Here is a 15,695-nt window from a genome sequence, read left to right as displayed (position 1 = left end):
CAGGGGGCACGTGGAAGGCAGGATTCTGCGGGGGTGTACATGGACGCCCTCCCAGAACTGGAAGCCTGAAGCTCGGATGGAAGGGTCGTGGTCAGGGGGGCCCTACATGGTTTCTTGCACTGGGGCCCTGAAGGTTCTAGTTATGCCTCTGGTCCCTGCCCTCAAGGAGCTTACAATCTAAGGTCCCTAACTCACATTCCTACATACAAATACTGGGGCCAATATAGACAGGAGCCATTTAACCTACCAGCATGTCTGGAGTATTTCCAAGGCTAAGTAAAATATCCCCTTTCCTTGCATGTGCCCCTGTGTCTTTTTAATTTGTTGCATAGCGTACAGTACGTTCATGTTCCCTGTGAAGTGTTTGTTGAGATTAGATGTGTCCGTAACAAGGGTGCCTTGCTAAATATGAGCACTAGACACATTGCAAGATAAATGGTCCTCATGCCACAGTGCATTTGGGTGTCTGATGAGAAGTTTATTCATTCTTTATGGCTCTCCATTCTAGGCGTTAGCAGGATTTTACGCATAATGACCAATAATAATCATAATAAAAAGTCTTCTGATTACCAGGCAGATTATTTGCCAGTTAACTTGCATAACACCTGACTAGATGTTCAAATCATTTGTACTATGAAAACACGTGCTACGCTACTATACAATAGCATAAATGGTGAATTATAAACCCTTAATTAATTAAGATATAAAAATATGAAACTTAAAATTCATTATCATAAATTAAAGTGCATTGAGGACTTTGCTTATTTAATGTGAGAATGCTAAATAGTGGATCCCCTATTGACATAAAATTAATAAAACAAAATGACATGCAAATTTAGAAGTGCCAAATGTGGGCAAATGACATCCCTTTCAAGGAATATGAGCAAAGTCCCAATGTCCAATTATAGTACATTCCAGGTAGGTCGGGACCAATGAACATGGGTTACTTGGAAAGGTCACCACTGTAAAAGATATCCACCACCATGGGGGGTTAAAAATGCTTACCATAGTATATGGACCCAGCAAAGCTGGATCAAACAGGCCAGTATGGAATAACCAATACAGGAATGTTTTGATAACCGATTCAATGAGGCACGTTCTGACACGGTAATCTCCAGGGGATACAAATCCACCACTATAGTCAGGTCACCTCTAACTAGGTTGCTATATACTATTCAACAACATTATATCCAGTTTGATTTGGTTGAAAATAAGAATATTATTAATAGGTTTGTATAAATTTGTAAATATATAGAAAAAAATCACTGGTATGCATATAATTTGGCAACCTTATTATTGTATTAAAAAAGAAACCAGATCCTTACCATATCTGGGCATCCATTTGACTTCGTCAATTGCCACTCTTTATGCATGCAATTACCCCCCCCCCCCCATACAAAACTTTGATGGCGGACCTCTCGAGATGGGCAACTAAACCCCCTCCGTGGTTCGGCAGGTTGCACTCCGTAAAGATGAATATTTTACCACGTTTGCTGTACTTGTTCTGTATTTTGGCGGTAGCTGTTAATATGGTAGACCTAAGAACCCTCCAGAATACGCTTGTGAAATATATTTGGGGTGATAAGAGGCCCAGAGTGAATAGACGCACCCTATTTACACCCAAATTGAGGGGGGGTTTGGGGGTCCCTAACCTCCTTACTACCATGCTGCCCAACTCACCCACCTGGTTAGATTCCATTCTAGGGAACCCCGTCCTATCTGGATGCAGCTTGAGGCCTACCATGTCCCTAATACACCGATTGAACACCTGATGTGTTTACAGCCTAAGGACCGCCCGGCAATTTTGTGTCCTACTTTGTCCCTATCACTAGATATCTGGAACAGATTGACGAAACGTCACGGCTTCAGGTCCCCCCATGCCCCTATGGCGACCTATTGGGTAATCCTCGGTTTCCTCCGGGCCTCTGTCCCCTAGCATTTGCATGGTGGACCAACAAAGCTCTTCTCCGCCTAGCTGATCTAATAGACAACAGAGGTGTTCTCTCTAGAACTGTACTACAGGATTTCTGCCAGAGAGCGAGATTTTTCGCTATACCCAGATCCTTCACTATGCTTCTTCTCTAAAGAGCCTCTGCGATTTGACTACCTCTACCCCCATGGAGTATCTTTGTAACAACATAGACAAGCAGAAGGGTTATATTTCCACGATATATACCATGTTACTCGATGACGACACCAAATTGCCTTATATGACCCGGTGGGAAACGGATCTGGGTGAGGAACTGGATAGGGCGGAGTGGAACAAGCTGGCACTCATGAACTGTAAGTCCCTGATAAATACTTCCCTAATAGAGGCAAATTATAAAGTCTTTCTCAGATGGTATATGGTCCCGGTTCGGCTGGCAGCAGCAGTCCGGGGAGCATCTCCATTATGTTTTAGGGGCTGTGGCCAGGCGGGCACGGTCCTCCATATTTGGTGGACCTGCCCTAAGGTCCGCCGGTTCTGAAAACGAGTATACAACTTTATCTACTCGCTCACGAGTGTCAACTTGGTCAAATCCCCTATACAGGCGTTGTTAGGCAAACCGATCGAGCAAACCCCTAAATATACGTCACCTTTATATTTACAGCGGCCAAGATCGCCATAGCTCGTTCATGGCGGTCCCCGTTGATATTGTTTGAGTTGCTTAAAGCTAAGCTGACATGGATTATGGTGAATGAGCGCATGGTGGCCATCCTCCAAGATAAGCTACCCCTATTTGAAAAGACATGGGATCCCTGGATGAGATATCTCACAATTGGGGGGACAGTCGTGATAGCTGTACTCCCCCGTACCCGACCTGGATGCCAATCAATCCTTCCCCCTACCTTTCCCCATCATTTTCTTTACCACCTTTCTCTGTTTCCTTCTCTTTCCTAAGTCGCTTCTTTTGCGACCCTTCTTTACCTATGGGGTTCGGGCACTTGACGGAGTTAACCCCCTGGGGACTTCTTCGGGGTTTTCTTTTCCCGCACACTGCTTCCTGTGGCCCCGCTGTTCCCGATGGTGGGGCGGTGGGTTGGGACCCGGGTGTTCGCCTCCCCCCTGCCTTGGCGCAGTGTGTTCCCTTTATGGGGCGCTGGGTGGGGGGGGGGGGTGACCCTGGGTCTGCCTTGGGCCGCCTCGGTACGGGGCATGATGGGTTACGGGTTGCATAAGTGGGTTATGTTCTTATTGTGTGTTCCCCGAGGGGCTGCGTCCCCGAATCCCTTACCCATGCTGTAATGTTGCACTTTTTGACAGTCAATTGCCTGCTGTTTTCTGTTATATCTTTGACTTGCACTTAAAACCTAATAAAAACCTATTGAAAACTAAAAAAGAAACCAGAAGGGTGCACCTGCTTTGTCTATTATCTTAATGGACCATTTATTAAAGGCTAAAGTAGATAAAATGTATATCACAAACAATAAATAGTCGCAAGCCTATAACGTAATTGAAGTATCAACCTGAAGCTCAATATGATGACCTGAACGACCCTCCACAACAGGAACAAGTTAAAAAAGAGTTAACGCATTTAAAGGAGTATACCCTCTTCAGCTCTGAAGAAGGGGACGCAACCCTTCAAAACACGTTGGCTCTTGTTTCTGTTATGGAACGTCTTCAGCTATGAAGAAGAGGGTATGTCCCTTGAACTGTAATAAGCGATTGTAAAGGCTTCATTTTTTTTTTTTTTTTTTCTTAGTAAGAAAACGTGTACTTGCCTGCTTTGTGCAATGATATTACAAAGAGTTGCCCTGATCCTCCCCTTCTCAGGTTCCCCGACGGCACTTTCAGCTCCTCCTCTTCTTCGTGCGCCACCAAAGGAAGCCACTTTCTATGGTCCTGAGCCGGAATTTATAGACAAACAGTGCAGCTCGGTCCTGCCCCCTACTCCCCTCCTCACAGGATTTGATTGCATCTCCCTCTATGCTTCTGTGATGAGCACAGCACTGGATTGATTTAGGATCCAGGTAAGTATATAGCAAGGTGAGGAGGCAATACACTTAATGAGACATTTTTTACCTTAATGTTGAGAATGCATGAAGGTAAAACATGTCTCGCCGTTAAAACCACTTTAGCTATTTTTCTGTTGTAGAGCGTTGTCCAAGTCCTTATATTGAACTTCTAGGTCCAGGTGCCGCTCAGAGGTTGATACTTATGTGATTTTGTAGGTTTGCGACTGTATATTGTTTGTGCATATATTTGATCTACTTACTCAATAATAAATGACCCATTCACGTAATGCACAAGGCTGGTGCACCCTTATTTTTCATTTAATACCAGGGCTTTCCCTAATCTAAAGAGGGCAGCAAAGCCTGAAGCCTACCCACGCACTGGTTTGAAGTATGGAGCCAACAAATCCTTCTGTTTCATGTTCTTTCCATAACTGATCCATGTTCTTTCCACCGGTTCACAACATCTTAGCACTGATGTGATGTCTACTCATTCAACCTTTTATAATTGTGTTTCAGTGTTAAGCAAAGAAAATGCACACTGTGAGGGTTAGCAGGGATGCCATTTTTTATCGCGCCATTAAACATTTCCCATCCGTATGTAATTCACCAATTTTGTCCTGCTTTCCCAAATTTCCTGCAATTCCTCTAAACAATAAAATTCTGATCCATCGCTAAATTAGGAAGTTATCTTAAATGTGCATAGGACTGAGTTTAGGCAAATTGTGACAAGGAGATACATCTCAGCAATAGATATTCAGAATGCGCTACAATTGCAAATGCAGCAGTTGCGATTTCTTGAAAATGTGCCCCAGGAACAATTCACAACTGTTCTAGAAGCCCTCATGTCAGAGAAGTGCTGTGCCCTTCCATGCATTTTCCTCCAGATGGTTAGGTTCCATATGACAGCAGTGGTAAAACATGCTAGGCAACTGAAATTTGACATGTCAGTCAGATGACACACTTCACTGAGGATTGTTTCCGGAAATGGAAGATCAATGGCAGGAGTCCCTCATTCTTCTTCATAGAGAAGTAGCAAACACAATTACCTACGATTATATAGAAGCAAATAGTATTCTGTTAGAAATGATTAATTCTGGTATGTTTTTCCTATATGAGCCAAGGTGCAATACAGTATTTAAATATTGTAAATGAAATGCCATTGTATATGAATTATTCAGTAGAATGTTTGAAGGCTTGGAAAAAAACTTGCTGTGTTGTGAGGTTACCTGAGGACACACTGACCTGTCAAAGACCGTATGCAATCATCTTCAAAGCTGACAAGTAATATTTTATTTTGTGGCAAAATGGATATTTGGGCATTCCTTTCTGAGCTGTCAAGATAAAATGTGCAGAACACACATACCACACAGAACATCTCTCTTTGTGGATTTTTCCCCTCTTTTTTTCAATCACTCTCATCCCAGTCTTTGCAATTGCAATCTTTTTTTACATTCAGGGAATATAGGCAAACCATTTGGGGTATCTGGATTTTTTTATTTTTTCAAGCATGAATATTCAGGTATTTCATCTGGACATTACTATAGCAGGAAAATGTGGGGCATAGGTTGGGACTTTACAGGGTACCGTTATAGAACAAATAAGTATAGTAGATTGAATATATTAAAATATACTTTATTAAATACACATAATCTCCCACAAAAAGGGGAAGGGGAAAAATACAAAGACAGAAATACAAATCATATAGATCATATATACCAAGACATATACACTTATTTAAAAGTATCAATGGTGGAGTCACCAGAGACTACAGCTGGGCCAGGGTGAGCTGGTTACCAATCATGTATTTCTCTAATTGATCCACTACCCACTACCCAACATGTTTCGCGGTGTGAACCGCTTCTTCAGGGGTGCAGGGGTATAGAGCTTGTGGATTAGGAAAACTGCAAAATGGTTGAAAAGCACATAGTTAATTACCATACATATATAGATATTGCATATATTCAAATCCCAAAGAATAAATATATCTGATTTATGTGTATGTCGGGTATGGAAAAAATGGGAGAACCCCATCCATATCTCGGCATGCACATCACAATCTTAGTGGCATAATCAAAAATGCAATTACATGTATATAACAAATTGTAACATACACTGACACAGAGGCCAAGGTAGACGTGGACACTCCCACCTGGGCGGCTGGTGGTAACAAATCAAGGGTGAGCCATGCTGGAGGCTCACCCTTGGGGATGAGGTACCTGTAATTATATATTTACTTTTCCAACAATGAGCTAACAAATTCCTTTTGGGACATTACTATAGTGCACCAGTCTACCCACAGCCATTTTTAATAATTTGCTGATCTGAGAACCACTGCTTGTGATGCAGTAGTCATTCTAAAACAGGCTCACTGTACCCTCCTTGGTGAATCTGAATGGAATGCAAGATGCCTGTATTAAACAATTGTCAGAAGCAGTAAGACATTTCTTCCAGTCCCCAGTCAAATTTAAACCTGCCTTGAAAGTTTAAATATGACTGGCAGTACAGGAAGTGGAAAGCTTGGAGGTTACAGTTACATTTTCTAACCAACTGCTATTACATGCCACAGAATTTGACGTTGACCCCCTCATATAGTAAGATGGTGAGCTCCCCAATTTATGAAGCCCTAGTGAGACTGAAGGACACTTGTGTTACAAGAGACAGCGAAGTGTAGTTAATTCTGCTCCCCTTCTCTGTAGTGACTTGGCAGCCCACCAGCCTTTGCAGTTCCTATAAGCACAGAGCAGGTGCACTTTGCTTTAAAGACTTGGAGCAGAGTGCCTAGACTACATTAACAAGGACAAATTGAATATTGCAGCACCTGGAAGTGAATATCCATAGACTGGCAAAATTGTTATCTGTTTAGATGTAATGGACAGGGTGTAATTGAAATGTTACAAGATGTCACCTAGTAAGGCTTAAAGAGCTGAAAACAGTAATGGTTTTTTTAGTGAAACAGTGTAAACTGTAGAACCCATTGCAATCATTAATAATCCTTCTCATACTGGTTAGGCTTAAAAAAACACAATTCCAATTGGTTGTTATGAGTTTTGGACCTAACTATTTGCCCAATGTGCCTTTATTAAATAAGTCCATTGCATGTCATCTCAACGTGGATATACTTGGGCCCAGCTCCGAACTGTGTGCCTCGCACCCCCCCCCCCCCCCCTCAGAGGAGCCCCTTTGGGGCCTTTTCCAGTAATATCTTCTGCTTTTCCTGAACATTTCTGATGTCTTCTGGCTGGTCCCTTGACATGCATGGTCCTCTTTCTTAGTCTTTTCTGGTGGTGGGCAGTCCCGGATGATGCAGAAAGTAATGATGCAATGTCAGCTTCACTCTCTGCATCAATACACTGTGCAGGATGCCACGGTCAGGGGCAGGACCATGACACTCCCTGCACTCCCACTTTTCCAGGTTGGATGATAACCAGTGACTCAACCCTTAAAATAATACTAAAGAGACAATTACCTTATTTAATCATTGTTGTCCAGAGGTCACATGATGTTTCCCAGGTCTTTCCTGTCCTCAGGGAAAGTTCTGAAGGAGGAGTTTCTAGTACTTTGATGTATGAATCTGTGTCTGCTACTCACATGACTTAAAAAAAGGCTTTCAGAATAAAGGACTTAAACAAATAATAGCAACAAAGTGATTTAAAGGGGTTGTAAAGTCAGAAGGTTTTTTTATCTTAATGCATTCTATGCGTTAAGATATAAATCCTTCTGTGTGCAGCAGGCCACCTCAGCCCACCTACTACTCACCTGAGCCCCCTCTCTATACAGCGATGTCCACGAGTGCCTCAGCCAACTCTCTCTCCTGATTGGCTGGGACACAGCAGTGGCGCCATTGGCTCCCGCTGCTGTCAATCAAACTCAGACAATCAGAATAGAGGGGGCGGGCCGAGCGGCAGCTCTGTGCCCGAATGAATACATGGAGCTGCAGCTCCGCTCGGGTGCCCTCACAGCAAGCTGCTTGCTGTGGGGGCACTCAAAAGGAGGGGCCAGGAGCTCCAGCCAGGGACCCAAGAAGAGCAAAATCTGGGCTGCCCTGTGCAAAACAAACTGCCCATAGGGGTAGCCAGAAATTCTTTCTGCCTAGTGTCCTACTCCTGTAGGGGGCAGTATTATACTACTGATATGCATCAGAGGACTGTGTCTGTCAATGAACGATAGAGAAAACATGTTTATTTTAATAGAAAAAAAAATGAGACTTTAAAGCTTCATACACATCTATATTTCAAAGCAAATATTTATAGTTTTTTTTACAATAGCATGGTATAGAATAGATGGTGTTTTAGGGTGACTAACAGCTTAACGTTTGTTAACACTGTAAAGAGATCTGGAGGAGGTTTTGCCAATCACAGGATGTGTTATGCTCCTCCATCCTGTGCGTATGTGCTTGGACTAACAGGGAGGTGAAGCCTTCATCATTTACCATCTTATATCCTGCCTGCATAGTGTTTAACAATATAAGGACATGGAGAAGAAGGGTGGAGAAGGGTGGGAGAGGGAGTGTCATTTACAGTGTATTTGCCCTCATGTGTGACTCTGTAGTCACATGGGTGCACAGATAAAAAAAAGAGCAAATAAATAATTTAGAAGAGAACTGAAACTAGAGTATGCTCAGTAGAGCTCAACAGCTGGTCTGCACAATCCCAGGTTGCAGTGTGGACACAAGGAGACAGGACAGTGAACAACAGGATCAACCAGGATTTTCGCAGCCTACAGAAAACAAATGCTCTAGTGGATGAGTGAGTATGAACACAATGTTGTATAGTGTGTATTGACAATTTTTGATGATTTTGGTGTAATGAAACTTTAAGATTGAGGACATCTTCTGGCCAATGGGTATTATTTGGGAAAGCTTTTGATTGCAGGTAAGTTTTGCAGCCAGAGATGCTTTTTTTTTCTACAGGAAAAAACCTCCAGGGGGAACAATAAAAACTGTCTGGAGATTAACTTTAAATAGAAAATCCTGTACATGTAATATCCTTGTTTATTATATGGTTTTTGACATCTTGCACTTTTATTTTTCTTTTCTTTCATGCTTCTTTGTAAAAGCTCCAGAAGAAGAGGGAGGGAAGCCTTTCCAATGCCCCATCTGTGGACTAGTAATAAAACGGAAAAGTTATTGGAAAAGGCACATGGTGATTCACACAGGTTTAAAAAGCCATCAGTGTCCACTATGTCCATTTCGTTGTGCCCGCAAGGACAATCTGAAATCGCACATGAAGGTGAGATTACAATTACATAGAAAGCTAAAGATTGCATTGTGTTCACAATACAAAATAACTTCAGAAGACGTTGCCTGTGGGCAATGATCACCTTGTGTCTGTAAGCCTTTTTTAAATGAGTATCGTACCTTGGTATTGCTAGAAGTTTATTCACTTTGTATGCTTTTCTAAATACTATGGAGTTATGATTACTTGTATGTAAGGTAGGTTTAAAATGATCTAACAAATGCAGTTTTAAAATTAAAATTGTTTTTCTTTTTTTAATTATATTCGTCAAATAGCAGAAACATATTAAACATTCTCTGTGAATGTAGTAACATACTTCTTAAGCCTCCTCCTGTTTTTATTTCCTATTTTTATAAATGTATTTGTTTTTTATAAATGTATTTGTTTTTTGCAATTAATAAGGATCCGTTCACATTATGGCATTCCAGATCGCGGCGGGAATCACTGCGATTATGTCCGCAATTCTAAATCATAGCAGATCTCGGGATGCCCTTGCAATCCTCAATATTTTCAATGGCATTCAAATTGCTGTTTTATTTTGCCACGATTGTCACCTGACGAATCGCGGTAAAATCTCACAAACAGAAGCGCGGGATGCCGGTCACCCAAAAGAAGTTCTGGAACTTATTTTGGGTGACAGGCGTCCAGCGATTCTATTTGCGCAATTTTACCACGATTCATCAGGCGTCGGTTGCGGCAAAATCATGCCACGATCGGGGGGCCATTGGAAGTAACTGAGATCGCAAGCGCCTCCCATGATCTGCGTCGATTTGGAATCAGGGGCAGAATTGCAGCAATTTCGCCCAGGATTCGGGACGCCTAGATCTAAACTAAGCCTTAGAAGTTTAATGCAGTAATGCAGACTATTTACACTTTGACTACCTAAACTCAAAGGCACATATGCATATCCTATGCTTTTTACTGTATGAAGTTATTAACTTCCCATAGCTGCTTTGGTTTATTCTAATTTATTCTGCATGTTACCAAAAGCCAGGGAATAATGGATGCTTCAAACAAAAAGTCTGTTATTTGTAGATGGGGGGGGGGGGGGGTTACCTGAAATTCCATCCTCAAACATGCAGTATTCCAGCAAGTGTATAGTCAAAAGACTGAGCAGCATGGTTTGAAAAACTTTCAATTACTAAGAAACCTCTAAGTACCTGTGTAGAATCAGAGATCACAAAAGCGTTTTCCAGGTATTTTTTTTCTATTTTCTTTTTTTTTTTTTTCATAGTTGTTGCTTTATAGCTGGGTGCTCGATAAGTGCTGTTGTATTTTTACTTCTAAATCTGTAGCTGCTTTAACAAGCTGTATATGGACTACAGATAGTGCTTTCTACGCTCATAATCTCTCCTTTGATACAACAGGACTTTGCACTGTATACTAATTCGGACGCCAGCTTGTTTGGTTAGCTCGGCAATGCTGGAGGTAGAATTAAAAAACAAATGAAACAAATCTGAGCCTATATATTTGCACCTACTTTAATTTCTGATGCAGAGAAATGTAGCAGACCTGAAATACATACGTTGATTAGCCAACTTGAATCATTTATTGATTAGTCGACTTGCATCAAAGCCATATTCTGCTCAAATGTACTGTATTCCTGATTATTTCAATTCTGCTTTGCTGTATGGATTATTTTTACCAAATATAAACAGAGGGACTAATTAATTCTACAGCTGCCCACTTTATATCGAATTGCTCATATGTAAACACTAGAATTTAACATTGATTACATCTGCATGTCTTATTATGCTAAAAGAAGATGTATGGGCCTTACACTGAACTCTAGCTTCCCAGTACATGCAGCTCTGTAGTTGTAGAAGAGGTTGAACAGTGAGGTTAAAGCAGTGTTAAACCCAAAAACAAATTTTTTATTGCATTTATATTGCAGCTTACCAGTCCTTAAATGTGGTAGCTGACGTAGTTTCCTTTTTTATTTTTCACCTAGTGATCTGGCCAGCAAGGCCTCGTGTACACTGCAGCTGCTAAACTGAAGTTTAGGAGCAGTTGGGCGTTTTTTTTTCAGCAGCCCCTGAATTCTCCTCTGTTATCTTATGTGCACATGTGCACCAGTCGTGTATAGTAGTTTAGATGCAGTTGAGATTTATATGCAGTTGAGATTACAGGCATTGTTTTTAAAGCGGAAAAATTGCATTCAGGACTGTAGTTTACCGGGATTTCAAACGCCAAATGCCAAAAACGGTAATCTACGTTTTATGTGCGTTTGCGTTTATTAGGGGAAAACATTTCTGATAATTTTTGAACATATAAAAATGTTGAAAAAAAAACACAATGTCACTACATGCTATTTCTTGCATCAATGAATAAGTCCAGTATCAATGAACTCTGGTCCTCTCACACAATTTTCTACATTCTTTGGAGCCTCAGCAACATCAGGAGCATTTACATGCTAATGATGGGATCTATAGTGAAAATACACAAAAGAAAAAGACCACTATCTACAAGCACATTGCTCTCTCTGCTGCTCTCTTCTCTCACAGAACGGCTGGTAATGATTTACTTGTTTTTCATGCATTGTGGGTATTTTGGATGGTCTCCTGAGGTTATCTTTAAAAAAACACTGCTCATAAACGCTGTTAAACTCGCATAAACGCAGATGTAAAAGTTGTAAAATAGACGTATTTCACCAAAGGTTTCCAGCGTTCAGATAAGGTTTTCAACTGCCGTGTGTACATGAGTTTTTACAAGCTACCTGTCTTAGGGTGTTACCAACAACAGAGACACCTTGGACAGCAGCGTCTGGGGAGATTGTAGTCTAATATGGACTTGACTAAAGCTGACTATAGATGGTTGCAGGAAAGAAAATCGCTTGCTTCCCCCAACAACAGTGTCAGTGTTGAAGGGGAACTCCCTCCCGTGGAGCTATTGCATTCTCCCGGGGGTGGAGGAGAATAGCTGCTGGCAAAAATCACATGAAAAATCTGACGGGCTGATCGACCAACTAAGGCAGAGGTCTTCAAACTATGGCCCTCCAGATGTTCAGGAACTACAATTCCCATCATGCCTTGTCATGTCTGTGAATGTCAGAGTTTTACAATGCCTCATGGGATATTTAGTTCCACAACAGCTGGAGGGCCGTAGTTTGAGGATCCCTTAACTAAGGTATATTCAGCCTGCCCATATGTAGTTTGGAACTTGGCCGGGCCCTGCTGAAGCCTAAGAGGTTCAAACCATCTATGGCAGGTTTAACTAATTAAAGTCGAACTCCAGATTTCATTTCACTTTAAATAGTTCAGTTTAGCCAAGCTGGTCCAAACAAATTATTTCCATTACTAAGAAATGCGCCTGCTGTCAGCACTATATAAACTACATACAGTATACAACCTTGTGTTATGGCAGCAGTACAGGGACTTCCCTGTCCTGTTCCTGAAACAAAATGGAATTGGGCTGAGCTCTGCTCAGCCTTTCACTGGAAGCTTTGCATTTTTATAAATTAATACAAGGCTTCCTCTGATTGAGGAAGAGATTGGGACATCATCCTCCCGCCTCTCCACCTCCAATAGGAGAAAGCCTTGTATTCATTCATAAATACAAATCTTTTATGTGAATGCCTGAGCAGTGCTCAGCCTACACTGATTTTGTTCCAGGAGCGGGACGAAAAGTCCGTACACTGCTTGTGGAATACAGCACTGACAGTGGGCACATTTCTTAGTAAAGGAAATCATTCATATGGGCCAACGTGGCCTAACCAAACTTTTTAAAGTAAAAGGAAACCTGGAGAAAGTTTTTTAAGCGGTAGCTCATCACAGTGGCAGACTCACCAGTCTCTGTACACCCATGATACACACATACAGTGGACGCACAACAGAAATGCAGTAGCGTGAGTAAGCAGGTGGCAATGGACTGACTCTACACAGTAGCAGTGCACATAGAAGAAGCAAGCAAGTAGGCAAGGATATGCACTGTCCTCACTTGATTGTAGGAACATGCATAAGAGTAATCAGGAAGTCAACAGTTAATAACCTTGTAACTTGCAGTAATGGAAATAGCTGAAGAACAATCAGGCTCCCCTATGGGGTACTTATCAGATCAGTAACAACTTCAGGAGCTGAGGGAGTGTAGGCATCTGCGGTCAGAGGGAGAAGCAGGCAAGGCAGGGTTCTGATCTGGTGAGGAGAGGAAGAGGTGCAGCGTCTCCAGAGGGCTCCGGTATTGCAAGAGGGAACAAGGAAGCAGGTAAGGGTTCAGGTGAATATGTGGTTGCACGAACAACGGGGTATCCCCCATACCGCTGTTTTAAATAGCCGTTCGGAACGGTGCTGGGAAATGACATCACGCATGAGGTCCAGCGTCAGCACGCAACGTATGCGTTCCTCCGGACCAAGTGGTGGAACGCAAGCGGGAAGTACGGTATTCTTACAATGTCATAATGTGCTAGTATGCACCGCATTTTAAACTTAACTGAAAACAAAGCGTTTCTGCGCCGCGCTGTCAATGCCGCAGACACTCCCATCTTCACCCGGTCTTCCTTCCGGGTTCGTGGACTCCAGCTGTGTGACTGGCTGGAGCAACAATGACATCACTTATTGGAAAGGACTCTGTAAGAACGCCTAGGTGGCCATTCCTTCAGAGTGCATGCTCCAGTGGCGTTATTGGCAGCATGTACAGTAAATATCTTCTAAAAGGTGCACGTTTAGGAGATATTTACAGTACTTATAGGTAAGTCTTATTATAGGCTTACCTATAGACTTTAAAGTCGGAATTCAGCTAACACTTTTAAACAGTTACAGCAACAAGATTTCTTCCTTTGGGATAAAGGTTTTACATAGAAATGTAAAATCTGACCATTGTAAACACCACTGTCAGCATTTCAAAGATTTTTCTCCAGCTTCTAACTGCTATTTTTGCTAGACAGCTTGGTTTGAAAAATAAAATGACTGGATTAGTTACCACATCTAATAACTTGTAAGTTCAAATATATTAAATTTTTTGTTTTTGGCTTTATTACTGCTTTAAGATTTATTGATCTATATCATCTGTAAAGATGGATCTTGCCACAGGCAACAGCAAAGGCTTTAGTTTGGGCCTAGTTTGAGGTTGGGATCCCTGAAATAACAGAGAGTCAACCAAATGTAAACCAATCATAAGGTCAGGCAGTCAATAAGGCAGCACTTGCCAGACTTCAGGTGACCACTTACATCTACCTCCAACCACTTTACATAAAACAGTTTTACTTAATATAAATTATAAATTTATTGATAATTGTTACCTTAACGCTGTAAAAACAGCCTACGCATTCCAGACGTTAGTTCTTAGTCATGGCTTTTTATCAGCGAAATACGTAGGCTGTTTTACAGCTTTGTACATGTCTTCAATAAAGGAATACTATTTTTTGGATGTCAACCTGCGTGCCGACCATCCCATTTCTTACTCTTGCATGTTGGAGGTGTCAGCAGCCTTGAGGTCTGAGCACCAGACGGAGCTGCTATGTGGGAAGATTGTAGCTCCTACACACCTGTTTTCCCTTGGGGCTTTAGGCCCCTTTGACACGATCAAACTGATCAGGTCCCCCTGTCCATTTTTCAGACGGACCTTATCAGGCCACCAATTCTACCCTATGGAGAGGCGGATGTCAGCGGATATGTGTCCGCTGACACCCGTCTGTCATCCGACCCGACAAGATCAGCTTAAAACATACAGATGGCGATACATTCGCCATCTGTCCAACGGGTTGGATCAGATGTCCGTTTTCATCCAATCTCCCCAGAGCGGGACTCTGACAGGGCCGTCTCTGCTCAGTGACAGAGACGGCCCTGTCATCTGCCTGCTCAGCGGGAATCCACGGAGTTCGCCGAGCGCATCCACCCCCTGAAAAAGGGGCCTAATTATACGCTTATCTGTAGGTACAAATCACCAAGAGGGCTTTGCTCTGGGTCACCATATCTCAGAAGAGAATGTGTGTGGCAAGTTTTAGATTGGCAATATAAAAGCTGTTCTTTTATCAAATTCAATGAAATTTCTGATATCTGATATCTACCCATTCTTCCTACAGTGTGCCGAGCCAATTATTTCTAATTCTGATGAAATGTGTTTCCACCTGAATATTTATTCATAGGGATTGAACCAAGTTCTGAAGTATGCTTCAAAATGTCCGCATCCAATGTTGGAAGATTGTATGAAAGAAGAACTAAGGGCAAAACTTTTTTTTTTCATTTTGGTGTATGGAATGGTTAAAATCCCTGTAAGGTTTATTTTGGCCATCTGTATCCCATTGGTGCAATTTCCCCTAATTTCCTGTCCCATAGTCAGGAAGTGAGAAAATCCCTCTAAAATAAAGGAATTTATGGTTGTCACAGGGTCACCAGAACTAGTGTTCTCATTGGATGATATCCCCACTAGTCCTGTTCTGTAGGGGCTATTCATAATGTGGGATTTTCTTTTACTTTCACTTTTGTTGATAATGGTAAACTGGACTAGTAAAGAGGGTGAATCTCCCTAATGGGAGCACAGACATCCATTCAAATCTAAAAAAAAAAGTTTTCCCTTTTTAGTTGCATCATT

The 15,695-nt window shown here is 41.9% G+C and overlaps 1 protein-coding gene across 3 annotated transcripts in view; it reads left to right on the top strand.

The window, feature by feature from the left end:
• The window catches only part of ZNF827 (zinc finger protein 827), a 418,517-nt gene that overhangs the window by 148,957 nt on the left and 253,865 nt on the right, over positions 1 to 15,695 (top strand). For all 3 annotated transcript variants that reach the window (XM_082258929.1, XM_082258930.1, XM_082258931.1), the window contains exon 3: positions 8,992 to 9,164. In XM_082258929.1, the coding sequence (XP_082115055.1) occupies positions 8,992 to 9,164 (173 nt within the window). The remainder of the gene's footprint in view (positions 1 to 8,991; positions 9,165 to 15,695) is intronic.

Source organism: Pelophylax lessonae (assembly GCF_965119305.1).
Source record: "Pelophylax lessonae genome assembly, chromosome: 1".
NCBI classification, from domain to species: Eukaryota; Metazoa; Chordata; class Amphibia; order Anura; family Ranidae; genus Pelophylax; species Pelophylax lessonae.
The sequence above is the reverse complement of the archived record's forward strand: the minus strand, read 5'-3'. Positions and strand labels throughout refer to the sequence as shown.